This window comes from Pelophylax lessonae, assembly GCF_965119305.1.
Source record: "Pelophylax lessonae genome assembly, chromosome: 13".
Lineage (NCBI taxonomy): Eukaryota > Metazoa > Chordata > Amphibia > Anura > Ranidae > Pelophylax > Pelophylax lessonae.
This window is the reverse complement of record NC_138780.1, coordinates 119,024,727-119,043,800: the sequence shown is the minus strand read 5'-3', so window position 1 is coordinate 119,043,800 and position 19,074 is coordinate 119,024,727. Positions and strand designations below refer to the sequence as shown.

Below are 19,074 nucleotides of genomic sequence, written 5' to 3'. Positions count from 1 at the left end.
GCTGTAATTATAAGTATGCCTATGCTATTTGTGATACATACTGTAACTTGTTAAAATAACAACTATGTGAAAAAATAAAAAAATGTTATTTACTTTTTCTAAAAACAAATCGTAGAACAAATTACAACTTCACAAAACTCACTATGCCTCTTACTTAATACCTTGGACTGTCTACTTTCCAAAAAGTGTTTGTTTTTAAAGTACTTTTACTGTTCTAACATTTTAGGGCCTCAAAAATTGATATAGATATACCCCTCTCTTTCCCTCTCCTCTAGCATTTGGGATAGACTTTCCAAATCACATACATTTATGTCCCCTCATTGCCCATATGCTCCTTTGCTGCAAAATAGAGACTTCACCCCGGGCCTCACTCCTTACACTTTTGACTGGTGGACCAATAAAGGCCTTTTGTGTATAGCAGATCTCTGTGGCCATAGGGGCATGTTGCCAAAACGGTCCTTAGATAGATGCCAGATTCAGATCACTTTCGGTACATTCAACTACAGCACTATTTACACACTTTGGGGGAGATTTACTAAAGCTGGAGAGTGCAAAATCTGGTGCAGTTCTACATAGAAACCAATCAGCTTCCAGGTTTTATTGTCAAAGCCTCATTGAACAAGCTGAAGTTACAAGCTGATTGGTTAACATGCACAGCTGCACCAGATTCTGTGTGCACCAGTTTTATTAAATCTCCCCCTGAATCTCGTAATAGTGATCTATGTCGTCCATGGAATATCTGTGTCATAAATATGATAGGGTCGGGGTCATATATCAGAACTGTATACTATTCTAATGCATACCTCAACCAAACAGGATTACATGGTCAAATGGGAGCAAGACTTCCAGGAAAGCCTTGAACTTGAACAGTGGCATTTAATTGTTCACACAGATTTGAAATCACTAATCAATACCTCTATTATTAAAGCAAATTATAAGGTTCTCTTGAGATGGTACATAGTGCTGGCCAGATTGGCTATCTATGTCCCAGGAGCGTCTCCGAAGGGTTTTCGAGGCTGTGGTCAGGATGGAACAGCATACCATACATAGTGACAATGTTCCAAGTTGAGGCGATTTTGGATTAGAGTTTATAATTTTATTTTTTCTCTTACTCAAATCAATCTAACCAAATCACCCAAACATGCCCTGTTAGGTTGCAGGGTTGATAAAGCCTTGCAGAACCAGAGACGACTCCTTACTTTCATATTCATTTCTGCCAGGATCACCATAGCTAGAAACTGGAGGTCATCTGTCATCCCATTAGATCAGCTTAAACATAAGCTTTCCTGGCTTATGGTTAGTGAAAGGCTTTCGGCAGCTTTAAATGACAAGATGAAGGTGTTGGAAAAGGTCTGGTGTCCGTGGATCAGATACTTGACTGCCGACCTCCGGACTATTCCTGACTAATGTGCCCTCGGGTGGCATGGGCCAGTGCGCAGGGTCTTACCCTTTCCCTTCCCTTTCCCCCCCTCCCCCTCCACCCACCTTCTCTCTTCTACCTCTTCTAGCTTTTCTTTTTCTTTTCTGCATTATATGCTGGTAGGGTTTTCAATATGCAATTCTAGTAATGGAAGATAGGGAGTCCCAACTCCAGGAGGAGGGCACCTTCTCCTCCAAAGGGTGGGGGGTGAGTCCTGGGCAGTAAATGTTTATTCAGCTATAACGAGGTGGCAGTGCACGTACAATCTCTTTGCAAGACATCAATGTTGGTTTGACAATGTTTCTGCACAAACATATATGTTCGCAATTAAATGCCCATGGGATGCCTGGGAGTGGCACTTCTGAGTGAAAGCTCTATAGCTGGAGTGGGGCTTGGGTCAATACGTCTTCCTCTTTTTCCCCTTTGATTAATAATGCCAACCGTTTCTTTGGTAAATATACGAGCACTTCAGATTGTATTAACTTTGTATTATTCAATTCTCTACATTGTTATTTTTCTACTTTTTGTGAAAACATTCAATAAAAATATTGAAAAAGAAATGTAGCAGAATACATGTTGGCCTAAATTTATAAAAAAAAAAAAAAAAAAAAAAGTTTATTTGCAAAGTTATATTGCAGAAACAAAAGAAACTGCTTTTTTTTAGCCTTTTTGATTTTTTATTTTTACTATATAAAGGAAAAAACAGAAGTGATTAAAAACCACCAAATGAAAGCTCTATCGGTCTCAAAAAATTATATAAAACTCATTTGGGTACAGAATTGCATGCCAGAGCAAGTCTTAGTGCTAAAAATGAAAAAATTGGCCTGGGCAAGTCGTCATTTTTACTTTATGGCCTTTTTTTACATGGCATTTCTATATCCCCAATATATAATGACTAATTGTTTTTTTTTTCCTGGAAAACAGTTTTGTTATGGCTTAACATATTGTATTTGAGAAGCTTTGCCACAATAAAAGAATTTTAAAAAATGGCCTGGACAGGAAAGGGGTTTAACATGCCGGTCATCAAGTGGGTAAAGTGGAACTAAAGTTGAACCAAAAAAAATTGTGAAGAGGCAGGCTCTTTATTGCAATAAAGACATGCAATGTCTGTCTGTTCTGCAGTAAAATACACTTACCTGTCTATTTGCAATCTACTGTAGAATTTATACTAAGTTGCACATGTGCAGGAGTGACATTATCCTGCGCCAGCCAGGATCGATGAATACCGGCACTCAGAAGAAGCTGGGTAGAAGAGGCCCACACTGGTGAGGGACCCTTGGGACTAAATATTTTTGCCCTTGAAATGGTTCTAAAGTAAAAACATGTTTACCTTAATGCCTTCCTTACCCCCCCCCCCATGCCCCAAAACACTTACCTGGCTCCTCTCACTGATCCAGCACTGTTGCAGCTGCAGTATGGCTCTTCCACTTTCTGCTCTCACATGAAACACAAGAAGCAGCTGGAGTCATAGGCTCCTGTTGCTGTCAAACTCCTGTGAGAAGGGAGCGGGGGGCATGGCTTACCAACACTGTGTGTGTCTATGGATTTAATCATCTCATGTCAGAAGCACGCGTGCCCCCTGAGGACACAGCTTGCTGAGGGGGCACCCTGAGGAAGGAGGCGTAGACAGCACCCGTAGGGAATTCCAGCAGAGGAGATAAGGGACTGCTTTGTGCAATATCATTTCAAAGAGCAGGTAAGTATAACATTTTTTTTTGTTTTAAAAATGTAAAATGTAAAATTTTAATTAAAAATTTTTAAAATCCACTTTAACCATGTGCATCACCACAGAGTCATGTGCCTATAAGAATGATTAGGGTAAACTGTATCTGAAGCCAAATTATTATTTTTGTCATTATGGACAAAGTAAGAAATGAAAGGGACAATAATAACCTAACCTCCTTAGTGGGTAAACAGCCAGCAATAAAAACCCAAGAGCAGGTCTAACCCTTCACCACTCTTCCAAAAATGAACAAAAACATTTTTGGCTTTAGCTACTCTTAATTAATTAATTATTTTTAAACTTTCAAATTCTATGAGAACTTCTAGTGTATCATTCTGTCTTGCAAAATTAACAGTTCCAGTTTCTAATATCCTTTTAAAGCAAAACGTGTAAAAGCGCCTCAACGCACACCTTTAAATAATTATACAATTGTTTAAAAAAATTAGGCTTTGATAACATGGCTGAGTGCTTTCATGTTAGCGGGAGTGTGACTGTTCCTTTAAACGACATCCTAATTCCTTCAATAGGTAAAAGCTATTTAATTCAAGGGCACAGCCCTGCAATGCGTTACCGCAGCGAGCTTGTTAGTTTAGTAGTGGGAGAACATTTCCTGCTGACAGATCTGCGACATCTGAGGAGAAATGTGGAAAAAACCTGCAGGCCAGCAACAGCCTTATAGGAAAGCGTGTGTGTGCTGTCCTTTTTTTTTTCCGCTTTTATTTAATTTAGCATTTGGGGGTCTCACGGACACATACATCTACGTTTTAGTGAGCTTCCTGATGCAGGGGCTTGCTGTCATTTGTAAAATATTCTGGCCAATTAGCTAATAGAGTACTCGGGTTTCGTGTGTTTTGATACAGTAATACTAAGTACATTGTAAAGGCCAATTACACAAATCATCCCCATATGCCGAAACCAGAGTCTCGTTATGGACTGTATTTATGAATCCTGTGTGAGGAAATGTGCCCGCAGGCAATTTGGACCATGTGCGAAAACAGAGCCAATGGGATTGTCGGGGAAGAATCGTTGCAACCCGCGGAAATCCTCCTGCATCTCTCTGCAAGGAGCCCATTGTGCTGGGTGCCAGGTCGCTGATTAAAGGCACATTACCCAGAATCCTCTTAAACCCACGTATGAAGCTCGGAGCAAATAACATCTCCCCCACCGACACAGGCAGGAAAACACAGCATTAGCAGAACGCCTAAAGCAGACGAAAAACGTCTTAACAGCTGTATTGCTCCCAATGGAAAGTACATGTTGGTGCAACGAGGAGACATATTTTTTCTTCTCTGTAAGAAGGTCAGGATTAATGTTAGGGCAAAGGCGTGCTAAGCTTTAAGCTGCTTTCTTATAGCAGGTACACTTCATTGTATGTTACAGGTGCAAGCAAAAATACAGTTCCCAGGTGATAGCTTGTTTTATAGCATTTAAAGGTGTCGTTCTTGTTGTTGGCAAAGCCAGGGTAAAACTTTTTTATCTCTCTATAGTTTACCCACCTGTTAACATTATTTCACCAGCCACGTTTCCTAACCCGAGGCTCCTACGTAAATCTCACACCGTCATTTCAGTGTTGGCTGGACTCCACCCGGCTGTGGTTATATGGTTATCTTCCTGAGCTTTTAAAGCTCTCTGTAGCCGTAATTAAAGGATGATGGGTTTGAGGAGAAGAGCGGGTGCCAGAATTCTGAATGTTAAATGTGAATTTCTGCTTTTACCTTGCTCATGATATTACATGTGTCATTGACTATCTAGGATGCAAGACTGGAGTTCCTACGGAAGTTTACAATTGGTTTGGCCTCTGGGACACTAGCCTCTATCATTAACATCCCATTTGATGTGGCCAAGAGTCGGATTCAGGGGCCGCAGCCAGAACCTGGAGTGATTAAATATCGTAGCTGCTGGAAGACGATACTGATGGTTTATAAGGAAGAAGGGTATAAAAATCTTGTCATCATTTCTGTATCATTACTTCTAAATCCAGCACTCTGTGCTCAGCCTCTGTTCCTACTTTCTGTTTTAGTTTTACTGCTTTTATGTCTTTGCATTATTCCAGGGCTGTTCAGGATAAAAGTGGGGGTGTTGGCTGGGCCAGTCCTTGATTTCTGATTCAAGATCTGCTTTTTCCAAGACTTAACATAATTCTATTAATTAGTAACAGCCTGTGCAAAGAGAAATAGGGCTGATGCTATTACTAACTTCCTTCTGGAAATGCTAGTTACCTGGCTGCCCTGCTGAGTCACAGTCCTGTACAAAAAATGCAGCAAGTGAGCTCAGAGTTCCTCATCTCCTTACATGTTGTGTCTCAGAGATATCTAAAGTACTTAAAGCAGAAGTCTAGTACCTCACTACTTTTACACCCACTCAATGCCCCCTCCACGCTTAAAAAAAAAAAATATATATATATATATATATATCTATCTATACATATTTTCCTGCTGATCTGTTGATGTCACTGGTCCTTCCTCTTCCCCTGTGGAATGATACCACCCCCAGAGGGCGGGTCTATGCCAGCCTGGGCATAGAGGAAGTGGATTGAATAATGCTGGCTGTCACTCAACCCAAAAGAACAAGGATATCTTTTTCTAGCTGAAAATAATAATTGCGGGGGGGGGGGGGTGCAGGAGGAAGGGACCAAGGGACCATTCTGGTTTGAGGCACGAGCACAAGATGTTTTTTCTTTTTTTTTTTTTTTTTTTAATCTTTTAATATGCTATTCCCTTTTTATTTTTGGCTGGTGTTTAGCTGCACATGTCAGCCAGGGAATAAGCACAAGTTTTCTTTAAAATCAGTCCAGCCCCTAACACCAAGTTTAAACATCAAATAATGTCAATAGTAGCATTGATTATCTAACCACATCACAAATGGCATGCACCAAAACAAATCCATGAGAAAAAGGTTATAGCATTATTTCTAGAAAAAAAATGATGCAGTACATTTATATAACATTTTAGAGAAGTAACATTTGCACCCATACATTGACAGTTTTCAGTGCAAGGCTGCTGTCACAGAGAACAGCTTAGCTGTTTGTTTGAAAATACTGTATTACATTATATTATCCAAATTGTAATTGTAACATGTATTAAACTGCCAACATTAACATATATGCATAAACTTAGAGTTATCTTTAGAGCACCCAGGAACCCTGAAACCCAGAGTGCAAATACTAAACCAAAGTTTATGGAAAGCCAAAACTTTTTTTTGTTTGTGTGACGAAGGGTTACAATTAGGGATACATAGGGCAAGGCCAATATATATATTGGTGGCCAATATGCACTTTCCTGGATATATCGGTATCGGCCCCGGAACTGGCCGATATTGCCGATATTTTGTGATGTCATTCTGCCTTCTTAGGCTGCCTCCCTCGCCTTGGACAGCCTCGTCTGTAGTCGGGACTAGTCTCGCAGGAGTGTATCATAGCCATACACCCACACACAGCAGCCCATTGCCAGCCAGCCACCCACATCTACAGGCCCTGTACCAGCTAGCCAGCCACCCATAGGCCCTGTACCAGCCAGCCACCCACGCCCCTGTGCCAGCCACCCACCCACCACAGGGTGCCAGACAGCCAGACACTCACCACAGGGTGCCAGACAGCCAGCCACCCACAGACAGGGTGCCAGACAGCCACCCACCCACAGGCCCTGTACCAGCCAGCCACAGGCACTGTAACAGCCAGCTGCCCACAGGCCCTGTACCAGTCACCCACAGCCCCTGTGCCAGCCACCCACCTACCACAGGGTGCCAGCCAGCCACCCACCACAGGGTGCCAGCCAACCAGCTACCCACCACAGGGTGCAAGCCAGCCTGCCATCCACCACAGGGTGCCAGCCAGCCATCCACCACAGGGTGCCAGCAAGCCAGCCACCCACCCACCACACGGTGCCAGACAGCCAGCCACCCACCACTGGGTGCCAGCAAGCCAGCCATTAAGCATTAAACAAAAATTAACATGTTCAGTACCAGATTTGTGTCAAAAATTGTCTTTATTTTTCAAGACTTTAAATGTACAAAATATCGGCCCATATCGGCCGATACCGATACATTGTGACCAAAATATCGGTATCGGTATTGGCCCTGAAAAAAACACGGGTCTTTCCCTAGTTAAAATCCCTGAAATGTTTTATTGCTGATGGCAGGCATCGGTGTTGTTAAAATGTTCTTCCTGGTTTTTGGGCACGCATGTGAGCGCCCCCTGCTGACCTGTGCTGTGATTGGACACAGCACAAGTTTGTCAGCAGGTTACAGCCAATGATCATGGCTGTATACCTGCTGGTCGGCTGTGGCCAATGACAGCACAGACCTCTGAATTTGTAAACTAAGGCTCTGGCTGGATTTCTCCCAGCCCTTCAGAAATAAGGTATGGAGAGAAACCCAGCCAGAATAGCGAGTACAAGCAGAGCACATCACTTGCATACACTTGTTAGGCACATAGTTACCCCTTAATAGCAGCTGTGCTGAGCAGCCGATTTCCTGTGCTCAGTAAGCAGGAGTGCAGCCCCTTGGCCCGGGAGCTGGAAGTAAGTATACATCACTGAAATAGCGGTGTCTACATCAGTGATTTCCAGCTTCCAGGGGGGTCAGCCAGATACGGTACATGCATGCTTACACTGGTCCAAGCTAGACCAATTTTTACAATGCTTAATATAGCCCTGTCAGGAATTATTCCTTAGGTATAGTACAGTTTGCTTTAATTTGAATATATTTTCTCTTGTGATAATTGTGATAAAAACCTAAAAAGTACTATATGTCCCCAAGCATTTGTTGTAAAAAGCCTTTCATATAAACTATAAAGAGAAATGTTATGCATTTTATATGTTGGCTATGGGACAGGAAGTGAAGGTAAACCTCCCCAAAGGGACACAAGTGGCGAAAAAAAAAAAAAACTGACAGGGGTTAAAACCCTCCCTTAATCTATCCAAAAAAAGAAAAAAAAAAGGTTTTAGCTATAGTTCTACTTTAAAGAACACATTCACTCTGACTACTAATGTAAAGAAGCCATGTATACAGTGACCACCAATGTTAAAAAAACATTTACTTTGACAACCAATGTAATCAGAATGCTTATTCTGACCACCAAAGTAAAAGGGACATTTGTGACCACCTATCCACCCATGTGAAGAAGGCATTCCTTCTGAGCGCTAATGTAAAGAGGCCATTTACACTGACCGCCAATGTAAAAACATTTTTTACTCTGACCACCAATGTGAAAAAGGTACTTACAATGACCATCAATGTAAAAAGGACATTTTTACTGAACATCAATGTAAAGAGGACATTTACGCTAATAACCAATGTATAGAAGTATTTACCCTGATCATCAATGGAGGGGGGCATTTACAATGACCATCATTCCAAAAAGTCAGGTGTACCCCCTACCACAGAGTACCTTGTTCGTGTTGGAAATAACTGGTTGAGCATTTCAACAGCTGTCAGTGCATAGAAAATCTTTTTTTGCGTCAACAGCTGGTTAGTTTACTACAACCTACTGTCAGTTCTCTTTTTTTTAAATGCTGTGTTTTTCGGTAGCATATTTTATTAGATAAGTAAAATTATTCAAAAAGACTCACATGCATTGTACTATATAAAGGATGAAAAATATTGAAGTTAATTAAATGATGACACCGTATCTACTAAGTGCAGATAAATAATGAAAATAGATAGTGGCGCTAAAAAAAAAATAATCCCCGTGAAAAGAGTGAATAAATGACAATCAATAGAAAATCAAAAAAAATCCTTTTTCCAAATTTTATTAAACATAAATGTCCATAATAAGTGAAAAATCTTCTAACAACTGTCCGCCACACCACATGCATCAGTGTCACCACTCCCCTTCAGATGTCCACTCACCAAATATGATTGCTAAATATTCTCATATTGGCAAAATAAGCAGATACCTTCTCTAGGGTTAATGATAGTCTGCAAATGGTGTCCAATCCCCAATGATGTTCCATGATTATGATGAGTGTAAGAAAAGAAAATAGGTGGCTGTACGGCAACCGGAAGTGACATTTGACGCAAAACTAAAAGTGACGATCTGGGGATATCGCGAGTGGTTGGGTAAGACACTGATTCGCTTGAGTTCGGTCCGTTGCGACTAGGTTTTGCCAGAATACCTGCTGCCTTGTTTATGCGTTATTCCACTATGCATATTGTGAGTGTACTATATGTGGATTAGTTGGTTTTATTAAAGGTTATCGTACGGGATTGCACTATCGGTATTTTCTTTTCTTACACTCATGGTAATCATGGAACATCATTGGGGATTGGACACCATTTGCGGACTATCATTAACCCTAGAGAGGGTATCTGTTTATTTTGCCAATATGAGAATATTTGGCATTCATATTTGGTAAATGGACATCTGAAGGGGAGTGGTGACACTGATGCATGCGGTGTGGTGGACAGTTGTTGGAAAATTTTTCACTTATTATGGACATTTATGTTGTTTAATCAATTTTGGAAAATGGATTTTTTTGATTTTCTATTGATTTTCATTTATTCACTCTTTTCACTGGCTTTATTTCATTATAAGAGTCACTATCTACTTTAATTATTTATCTGCACTAAGTATATACAGTGTATTTTTTTATGTTTAAGTGGCAGCTAATCACAATTATTACATCTAAAAATAACTCACTGTATGGTGCAGCGGTAGGATCATTTTAGAGGCGCGCTCCAATCACGGATCCTAGTGTGTCTACAATTAAATGATAATAATTATAATAACAAGAAATGCCTATTGATTAACACTTACCTTAATAAGATACAAATAGGAAACACTTTTATATAAAACCTCTAAAAAACTAATTTAGCAGTGATGTTATTCAGAATTCTTCCCTATTATAATGATACAGATATAGAAATTGGTTTATTGCCTAATTGAATAATGCTAATAAATACCAGGGGTTGAACATATTTCATGGCACAAAGCACGCCCGAGGATAGCAGAAGGATTTAATGTCTTCTATAATCTCAACACCGCTCCGGTCACACGTGTTTATATACAAATGATCAACGCGGAATTTTATTACTTGTTTGATCATTATCTATTGTTACCTTTCTTTTCTTTGTTGATTTACAGTGCTGATTGCGTTATAAAATCCATGTGTATTTATAATGTGTAACACCTGTCTTGCCTTTCCTTCCCTTCCAGGTTCCTGGCTCTCTACAAAGGTCTTCTTCCAAAGATCATGCGGCTTGGACCTGGTAATTCCTGTCCTAATTATCCTCGTTAGCTATTGTATATGAAGTCATTCTAGAGTTGGTAATCAAACCTTTATTAGGTGTTATCATTATTCACAGTACTATAATTACAATCTTGTACAAAAGCTACAGGATATTATTCTCAATTAGCCACCGGTTTATGTATCAAGCTGATTAATAGCTTCATTTAGCTTTAGTCATTTACTTTTCCATCTGTTCTGGTCTTCTACCAGTCATAGGAATGTGTTTTATGACTTCAAATATGGCAAATTTGACAGAATCTTCAGTGTGATCACTAGATTGAGCTTTCACTATCAACAAAGAGGTTTTTAGCACCAGGCTGATAAAAAAGAGGAGACATTTTTTCTGCACCTGTGAGCACCTACTTTTTAACCTTTTACTCCCCTCCTGTCATGCCCTGTCAGGGCAAAGAATTTTAAACTGATTTTTTTGCACAAGCACGAAGATTGCGCAAACTTGTTAGGTATGAGGGCTAATTGGTGCCTGTCAAAGAACTTTGAGATTCCTTTCTGCACTGTCCACCTAATGACATCTGAGAATATTTAAATATAATACACCTTTACACATTTCCTTGTACAATACTATATATATATCTCTGTGTAGACAGAACTTTCTGACATAACAAAGTGCTTTCTATAGAACTACAGAATGCATTAATTATTTTCCCATGTAGGATCTTAGGCTATGTTCTGCAAGAAAACTACACCTAACCTGTTCTCAGTTGTCCTCACTTTCTCAAGTTGTTTGTCTGCAAGGAACTAAAATTTTTGGCCATGGGTATGGGTAGACTCTTATTTTGCAATGGACCATACTCAGGAATGTCCATATGCCACTGTTTTGTGCATGGGGTGATGAGTTATACCCCCTTATAGTTAAATACCATCTCTTGCTATCTTTAGCAGGATATATAAACTTTACAGGAGGACCTGAATAAATTATCATAGTGGGCTACTAGATGGCAAATTAGGTTTAACATTGGTAAGACCCCGTTCACACTGGGGCGACCCGACTTTGCCGGCGACCTGTGAGTGGCCGACACGGACTTCATATCATTGAAGTCAATGCAGGTCGCTCCAGGTCGCCCCAAAGAAGCTCTGGACCCTTTTTCTAAGTCGGAGGGACTTGTGTCGCTCCTATTAGAACGGGTCCTGTGCTGCTCTATGGCAGGTGACCCACGGCGACTTGTCAGGCGACCAGGTCGCCTGACAGGTCGCCCCAGTGTGAACGGGGTCTAAATGTAAGGTAATTACATATAAACACAAATAATTAAATATAACACAAATAATTAAATATAAACACAAGTTTCTCATGAGAGGGAGAACCCCTATGGGATTCCAGGATGGAGAAGGATCTAGGGGTCCTAGTAGAAGACAGACTAAGCAATAGCATGTAGTGTCAAGCTGCAGCAAGTAAGGCCTGCAGAATTTTAGCATGCATTAAAAAGGTAATTTATTCTAGAGATAAAACGATAATCCTGCCACTTTATAAAACTCTGGTTTGGTTGCATCTGTAGTATTCCGCCCAGTTCTGGTCACCAATCCTCAGGAAGGATGTGCTGGAGCTGGAGAGAGTCCAGAGAAGGGCAACTAAATTAATATGGGGATTGGAGGAGCTCAATTATCAGGAACGATTACAAGCGCTAAATTTATTCGCCCTGGAGAAGAGACGCTTGAGAGGAGATATGATAGCAATATACAAATATCTCAACAGTGATCCCAGCGCAAGTATGAAACATTTCAGTCCCAGGGAGTGTAAGATGACATGGTGTCACATGATAAGACTGGAAGAGAAGCGGTCTAAACTTAAGCTGCATAGGAGGTATTTCACTGTCAGGGCAGTAAGGATGTAGAATTGGTGGTGTTGACAGGAAGTATGGATAGTTTGAAAAGACTCTTGGACATGCATCTTAGCAAAAACAACATACGGGGATATGGGAAATGATTTTCTACATATACACACACACACTAACACGGGTTGAACTGGATGGATTGTTGTCTTTATTCAACCTTGCCAACTATGTAACTGAGTGTGGCAGACAGGGTCAACCAACTATTTATATATTTGTCCAGTATGGTACTTTATTATTGATTTGCATGTATATCTGTTATCTCACTATCTTTTTAAAAAGCATTGTGGAATATTGTGGTTCTATAGTAGACTGATAATAGTAGTTTCATGGCCAACATTTCAACTGTCCATTAATGTAGAGGGGCATTTAGACTGATCACCAATGTAAAGAAAACATTTTTTATGGCAATCAGTGTTTGAGGGGCATTTACACTGACCACCAATTGAACCCCTTCCTGCCACCGCCTCCCAGCTCTTTAAGAGGTTCTAAATGCCAGGAGGTCAGAGGCGGCCATTCCGATCATGTGACCGCTGTGATTGGCAGTCACAGTGGTCACATGATCAGAAAGCTCCCGATTGCAAGTATACTGTACATTAAAAACCTATGTAATGGGGACATTTTCACTGACAAACAATGTAATGGGGAAATTCCTCTGAGCACCTATGTAAAGAAGACATATACTCTGACCGTTAATGTAGCAGGGGCATTTACACTGACCACCAATGTGTACATTGATAACCAATGTAATGGAGCATTTACAATACCTATCAATGTAATAGGGGCATTTACACTGACCACCAATGTAATAGGGGCATTTAAACGAACTACCAAGTTAGAAAGAACTGTTTTGCTGGTCACCGAGTTAACGGGAGTGGGGGGGGGGGGACATTTACACTAACCACCAAATTAGGATAGGACTTTTACTCTGATCACTATTGCAAGTGGGAATTTGTGCTGACCTTCAAGATAAGGGTTGAATTTATACTGACCACCATTGGAAAGAGGGCATTTACACTTACCAGCAATTTAGGCATTTATACTTGCCATCATTGTAATGGGGGCATGTATTATACGGACAACTAAGCTTCAAGGTAAAGATTAGGGATAGACCGATATGATTTTTTCAGGGCCGATACGGATATCGATATTTTGGTCACAACGTATCGGTATCAGCCGATATGGGCCAATATTCTACACATTCAATCACACATCCAATGCAGAGTGACCAGTGCCCCCATCAATGCAGAGTGACCAGTGCCCCCATCAATACTGAGAGACCAGTGCCCCCATCAATACTGAGTGACCAGTGCCCCCAACAATGCAGAGTGACCAGTGCCCCCATCAATGCAGAGTGACCAGTGCCCCCATCAATGCAGAGTGACCAGTGCCCCCAACAATGCAGAGTGACCAGTGCCCCCAACAATGCAGAGTGACCAGTGCCCCCATCCAATGCAGATTGATCAGTTCCCCCGTCCAATGCAGATTGACCAGTGCCCCCATCAATGCAGAGTGACCAGTGCCCCCATCAATGCAGAATGACCAGTGCCCCCATCAATGCAGAATGACCAGTGTCCCCAATATTGCAGAGTGACCAGTGTCCCCATCAATGCAGAGTGACCAGTGCATGGGGATTAGAGCGCCGCCTGATAACACAAAAAGCATGGTTCTTCTGCTTACCCTGCGCGGGCGCTGTCATACAAAGTCCGGCCTCCTGGGCCAGCTCCTATTATAGACGTCACCAGTGTGCTGTATATCATAGGAAGGAGCCGGTCCAAGAAGCGGGACTTCATATGACAGCGCCCGCGCCGGGTAAGCAGAAGAACCCTGCTTTTTGTGTTATCAGCCGGCGCTCTAATCCCCATCCCCCCCTTCCCGTCCGGAGGCAGAAATATCGGTCATATCGGCCAAGTTTGTGGCCAATACCGATACTTGCAAAAAAGTGAATATCGGCCGCCGATTATTAGCCAAACCGATAATCGGTCGATCCCTAGTAAAGACGCTTTTACTAAGGATTCTTGCCCTAGGGGTAGTTTAATAAAAATGTTGCTATAATAACCTATTTTTTTTTTTACACCCCCTGTCCTTGAATACCCTAAACCAACAAAAGGTTACCTTTTAAGAGTTTTGGTATTGGTTGTGCTAAGGTACTACAGTATATGCCACAGCTAATTTTACTGCTTTATTAAGAAAAAATACAAAAAGTGGTTTAAAAACACAGAGATGGCATGTCTAGTTTCATATAGTGCAGTACTTAATTTTCTAGGTGTTGCTCTTGGCTGCGTTTCAAGAAATGCCAAAATGCACACAAATGGGAGGACTTAAAGGTCCTCTATCATCAATATTTAAACATAGCCTGGAGTGGTTTTCTGCTGCCTGTATGTGGTCATTTGCATACAAAATTATGTATAGGGCTGATTTACTTTGCTAGAATAACAGTTGTACAGATTACTTTTTGTTTCTTTCGTTTTCTTTGTTACGAACATGTTAACCTGCTATTACACGGTATACCATTTAGTTATGTCACCACATTATTTTGTAAATCAACATCAAAGTGTTCAAAACCATAAGTTACATCAACACCAAGTTGCTGTTTATTTTGCCCCAATGCGCGGATGGTAATTTCACAGATTCACAGGGCAGTAATGTTTGTTAAATTTCGACTGGTATACACAAGGTCAAGGATTTTCCCCATAGCAACCATTATTTAGGTTTTGCTTTGAAAACTCATAGACAGAATCTTGTTGGTTAATACAGGGAAGAGACATTTTCATTACCTTCATGTCTTTAGCGTTTTGTTTTTTTTAATGAGATTTATGGAAGCTCATGAGCTACTGACAAGATAAACACGTTTAGGTGCTTAAAAGAGACTTTTACAGCTCTTGTACATGGCACAAAAATGGTTTAGGCACTTTTTTACTGTTCTAAATGAAGCCCATTGCTTTCTATTGGCCTGTATACACGGGCACATATATCAGTAAACTAATGCCGCATTTATCGTCATCAGATCTAATGTCCCCATTGGAAGATTAACCCCCCTCCCAATTTCTGTTCTGGTGTCAACTCAAAATTTGGGATTTTCTTTCACTCTTGGTCACCATGACAATTCAATAGGGTGAATCTCCCTATCACTGACACAGCAATTCAAATCGGACAGTTGTTCTTTTTTCGCTCCACTCTATCCAAAAATTTGTTTTGCTTTTAGTTGCTTTTAGTTGTTCACATAGGCAGACTGCCATTCTGTGTCTTTGCAGGATGTTTGGCGATGCCCACGGTACCCGCTGTTCGGCTCCCACTGTGTATAATCACAGCGGGAGCGAGCTGGCGGCGGTACGCATTCGCGCCCGCTACCCAAAAGCCAGACCATATATATATATATATATATATATATATATATATACGTGATCCGGCACACAGCTACTGCCCTGTAGTGATAAAACTGCTATAGGGTGCTCAGCAAGTGGTTAAATGTTTGCTGGTGTTTGGCTTCAATTTGTTAGTGTATCTAAATCTGCTAGTACATCTAACACTCCCCTCCCCTCAGACTGACAATGCTGCTGTCCAAAGGCATCTCTGTTTCTCCTTCATCCAGAGTGGGGGCATTCTAATACAGGAGGTGTGATTACGGGTCAAATCATTAGGTGAAAACAGAGGGGAAAAAAGCCTAAAAAAAAGAAAATAAACGCAGCCACTACATCTAATGATTGGTAAGCTGCAATATGTTAAATTTCTGGTTTTCGGTTTTATACCACTTTAAACCTTTTATTTAAGATCTTTAGATGTTTTTTTATTTAGGATCTTTAGAAAAATGGTAAGCTTTGCCATTGTGCAGATTACATGTGTTCCCAAATACTTCCGTTTATAATGGTTTATAGATGTATTGGATTAAAGAATTAAATATAAGTGTAGTTTCAGAAATGAGCGGGTTTTCATGGACAGTGGATAGCAGTGCTGTCAGTAGTACATTGTATATCTCCTATGCACAGTGATATTAACCTGCCCCTATGGCCTCTTGTCTGGTATGTGGCTACCTGTATTGTGTTCCTCACCTGCATTCCCTACCTAATGTTAGCTGTGAGCGATCCCCGGCCCCAGCAAAACTCACCTGCTTCTTGTGCTCTATTTGCAGGTGGTGCAGTGATGTTATTGGTGTATGAATATTCCTATGCCTGGCTGCAGAAACACTGGTGACCCGGAGCAAAGCCATATCTTCCTGTCCCCAAACACACGTGCAGATCATCCTCACAGCTGGTGGAAACTTGGACTTTCAATGAATCCGAGATCATAAAGCCGAATATGTTTTAATGAATGTTTATGACATTTACATGACGTTTACATCTTTTGTAAAATGTGGCCATGAACTGAATTTCTGCTTCTGTAATTAGAATTTGTTTTTGTCACACTAAAGACTATTTTAAAGAGAACCTGTCATTTTGCTATCTTTCTTGATAAACCTTTCCAACTGCTACTTATCATCCTGGCCAATCCATTTGTCTGTCAAAACCCTTGGAAATGCCCAGTACTTCCAGGTATGGGCAGCATGAGGTTGACTGAGCTGATTGAAAAAAAAATCCCAAACATTTCTGGGAGGAAGGGGAAAAGAACACATGCCATTGATTTACTAAAACTGGAGAGTGCAAAATCTTGTGCAGCTCTACATAGGACCCAATCAGCTTCCCTGGTTTTCTAGTCAAAGCTTAATTAACCACTTTAAAGCCCCGTACACACGCAACGATTATCGGCCCACCGATCGTCCGTCTTTTGTCCAGAGTTTTGTTGGCTGGAATGTGCCTAGACTGCACACAAATTTTCTCGCCTAACAAAATTCTACTTCAGAAGTGATGTCATGTGTTGGTTTGCTTTCTTTGTGTTCTTTCTTCTCTGAGCATGCCCAGACTTGCTCATTAGATTTTTCCCTGTCGAAATCTGTACTGACTGCACGAAAATCGGCCGTGTTTTGACGGCAGACAAAAATTTTATAGCCTGCACACCAGATTTTTTTCGGCCGAAAAGTCAGAGTTGATTGTCGGAAGCATCATACTAACAAGCCGAAAATCGGCAGATCGGTCGTTGGACGAAAATTCCCTGCCGATTTTCGATGCGTGTGTATGAGGCTTAAGACCGGAAGATTTTGCTGCTCAATGATCAGGCCACTTTTTTCAACTTGGCACTGCATGATTTTAACGGACAATTGCATGGTCATGCAGTGCTTTACCCAAACAAAATTGATGTCCTTTTTTTCCCACAAACAGAGCTTTCTTTTGGTGGTATTTGATCACCTCTGTGCTTTTTATTTTTTGCGATATTAATAAAAAAAGAGCGAAAATTTTGCAAAAAAATTGACATTTTCTACTTTGACTGTTAAAAAATATCCGATATACTCAATTTTTGTCATATATTTAGGCCAAAATGTATTTAGCTACATGTCTTTGACAAAAAAATTCTCAATGAGCGTATTTTTATCCACTTTAAGACCGGAAGATTTTACCTCCTTCCTGACTAGGCCATATTTTGCGATTCGGCACTGCCATACTTTAACGGACAATTGCAACACTGTACCAAAACAAAACACATCCTTTTTTTTACATCCTTTTTTCCTCCCACAAATAGAGCTTTCTTTTGGTGATATTTGATCACCTGTGCGATTTTTAATTTTTAAAAATATTTTTCACAATCTGCTATATAACATTACCAAAAAAAATTCATAAATCAACATTTTTTAACATTTTAGGCCAATTTGTAGTCTGCTACATATTTTTGGTAACTGCGACATTGCGGTGGACAGATCGGACCCCTAACTGACATTTTTGACACTTTTGAGGGGACCAGTGACATTACTACAGTAATAAGTGCTACAATTATGCACTGTTACTGTAATAATGACACTGTCAGGGAAGGGATTAACACTGTTGGTGATCAAGGGGTTAAATGTGTGCCTCATGCTTACTGACATGTGGGGGGGGTGGGGGTTCTGTAACACACACAGAGATCGCAGGTTCAGCTATAATGAATCCTGTGATCTACTCCTGTCTGTCACAGAGAAGATCCGCCTGCTTTGTTTACACAAGCAGGCGGATCTTCTCACACTTTCCCCGCCAATGGTGGAAGAGTTCGCCGCCTCTCCTCCTCCGGCCCGACTCCCGCTGTACCTAAACAGAGCGGGAGCGAGCCTCCGGTGGCGCGAGTGTGCCGCCGAGATCACTACTAGTCCAGCGACGTAGGTCTACGTCGCTGGACCCAGGGGAGCCGACCTGCCGCAGTAGTAGTACTGTGAGCGGTCGGCAAGTGGTTAAACAATTTGAAGTTAGAAGCTGATTGGCTACCATGCACAGCTGCACCAGTTTTTACACTCCCCAGTTTTAGTAAACCAACGGCGTTTGTCCTTTTCCCCTTCCTCCCATAAATGCTTGGGATTTTTTTCCAATCAGTTGGCAGCCTGATCAAAAAAAAATAAAAGGTTATCCCTTCCAGACATGCATGGTGAATGAAAGAATCCTCCCCAACGTGCCATTGTATTCTGACATCACATCTACTCTACTCTGTTGTCAGAATACACTGTTTAGCGGCTGCAGCCAATTGGCCAATGTTTTCCAACAGGCCTTTTTGGACAGAAGTTGACCTTAGATCAACTTCTGTATAGTGGGACAGGCCATAGATCGATCGAAATTTAGACAGTCTCTGCTGAACTGGCCAAATTCTGATCCATCTATGGGCAGCTTAAGGAGAGGAGATCAGTGACCATGTGTAAGCACTTCAGGGTCATGGAGCATGAACAACATATCAGTGGATGGGGGGGTTTCCTAACAGTGAAAACCACTTTGCCCTAAATATTACATTACCCTAAACATCCCTTTAGTGTAA

General features: G+C 41.1%; 1 protein-coding gene across 3 annotated transcripts in view; it reads left to right on the top strand.

Moving 5' to 3' along the window:
- The window catches only part of SLC25A21 (solute carrier family 25 member 21), a 611,357-nt gene extending 594,538 nt beyond the window's left edge, over nt 1-16,819 (top strand). For all 3 annotated transcript variants that reach the window (XM_082275211.1, XM_082275210.1, XM_082275212.1), the window contains exons 9-11: nt 4,896-5,077; nt 10,297-10,349; nt 16,343-16,819. In XM_082275211.1, the coding sequence (XP_082131337.1) occupies nt 4,896-5,077; nt 10,297-10,349; nt 16,343-16,404 (297 nt within the window). In that variant the 3' untranslated portion in view covers nt 16,405-16,819. The remainder of the gene's footprint in view (nt 1-4,895; nt 5,078-10,296; nt 10,350-16,342) is intronic.
- The last annotated feature ends 2,255 nt before the right edge of the window (nt 16,820-19,074 follow it).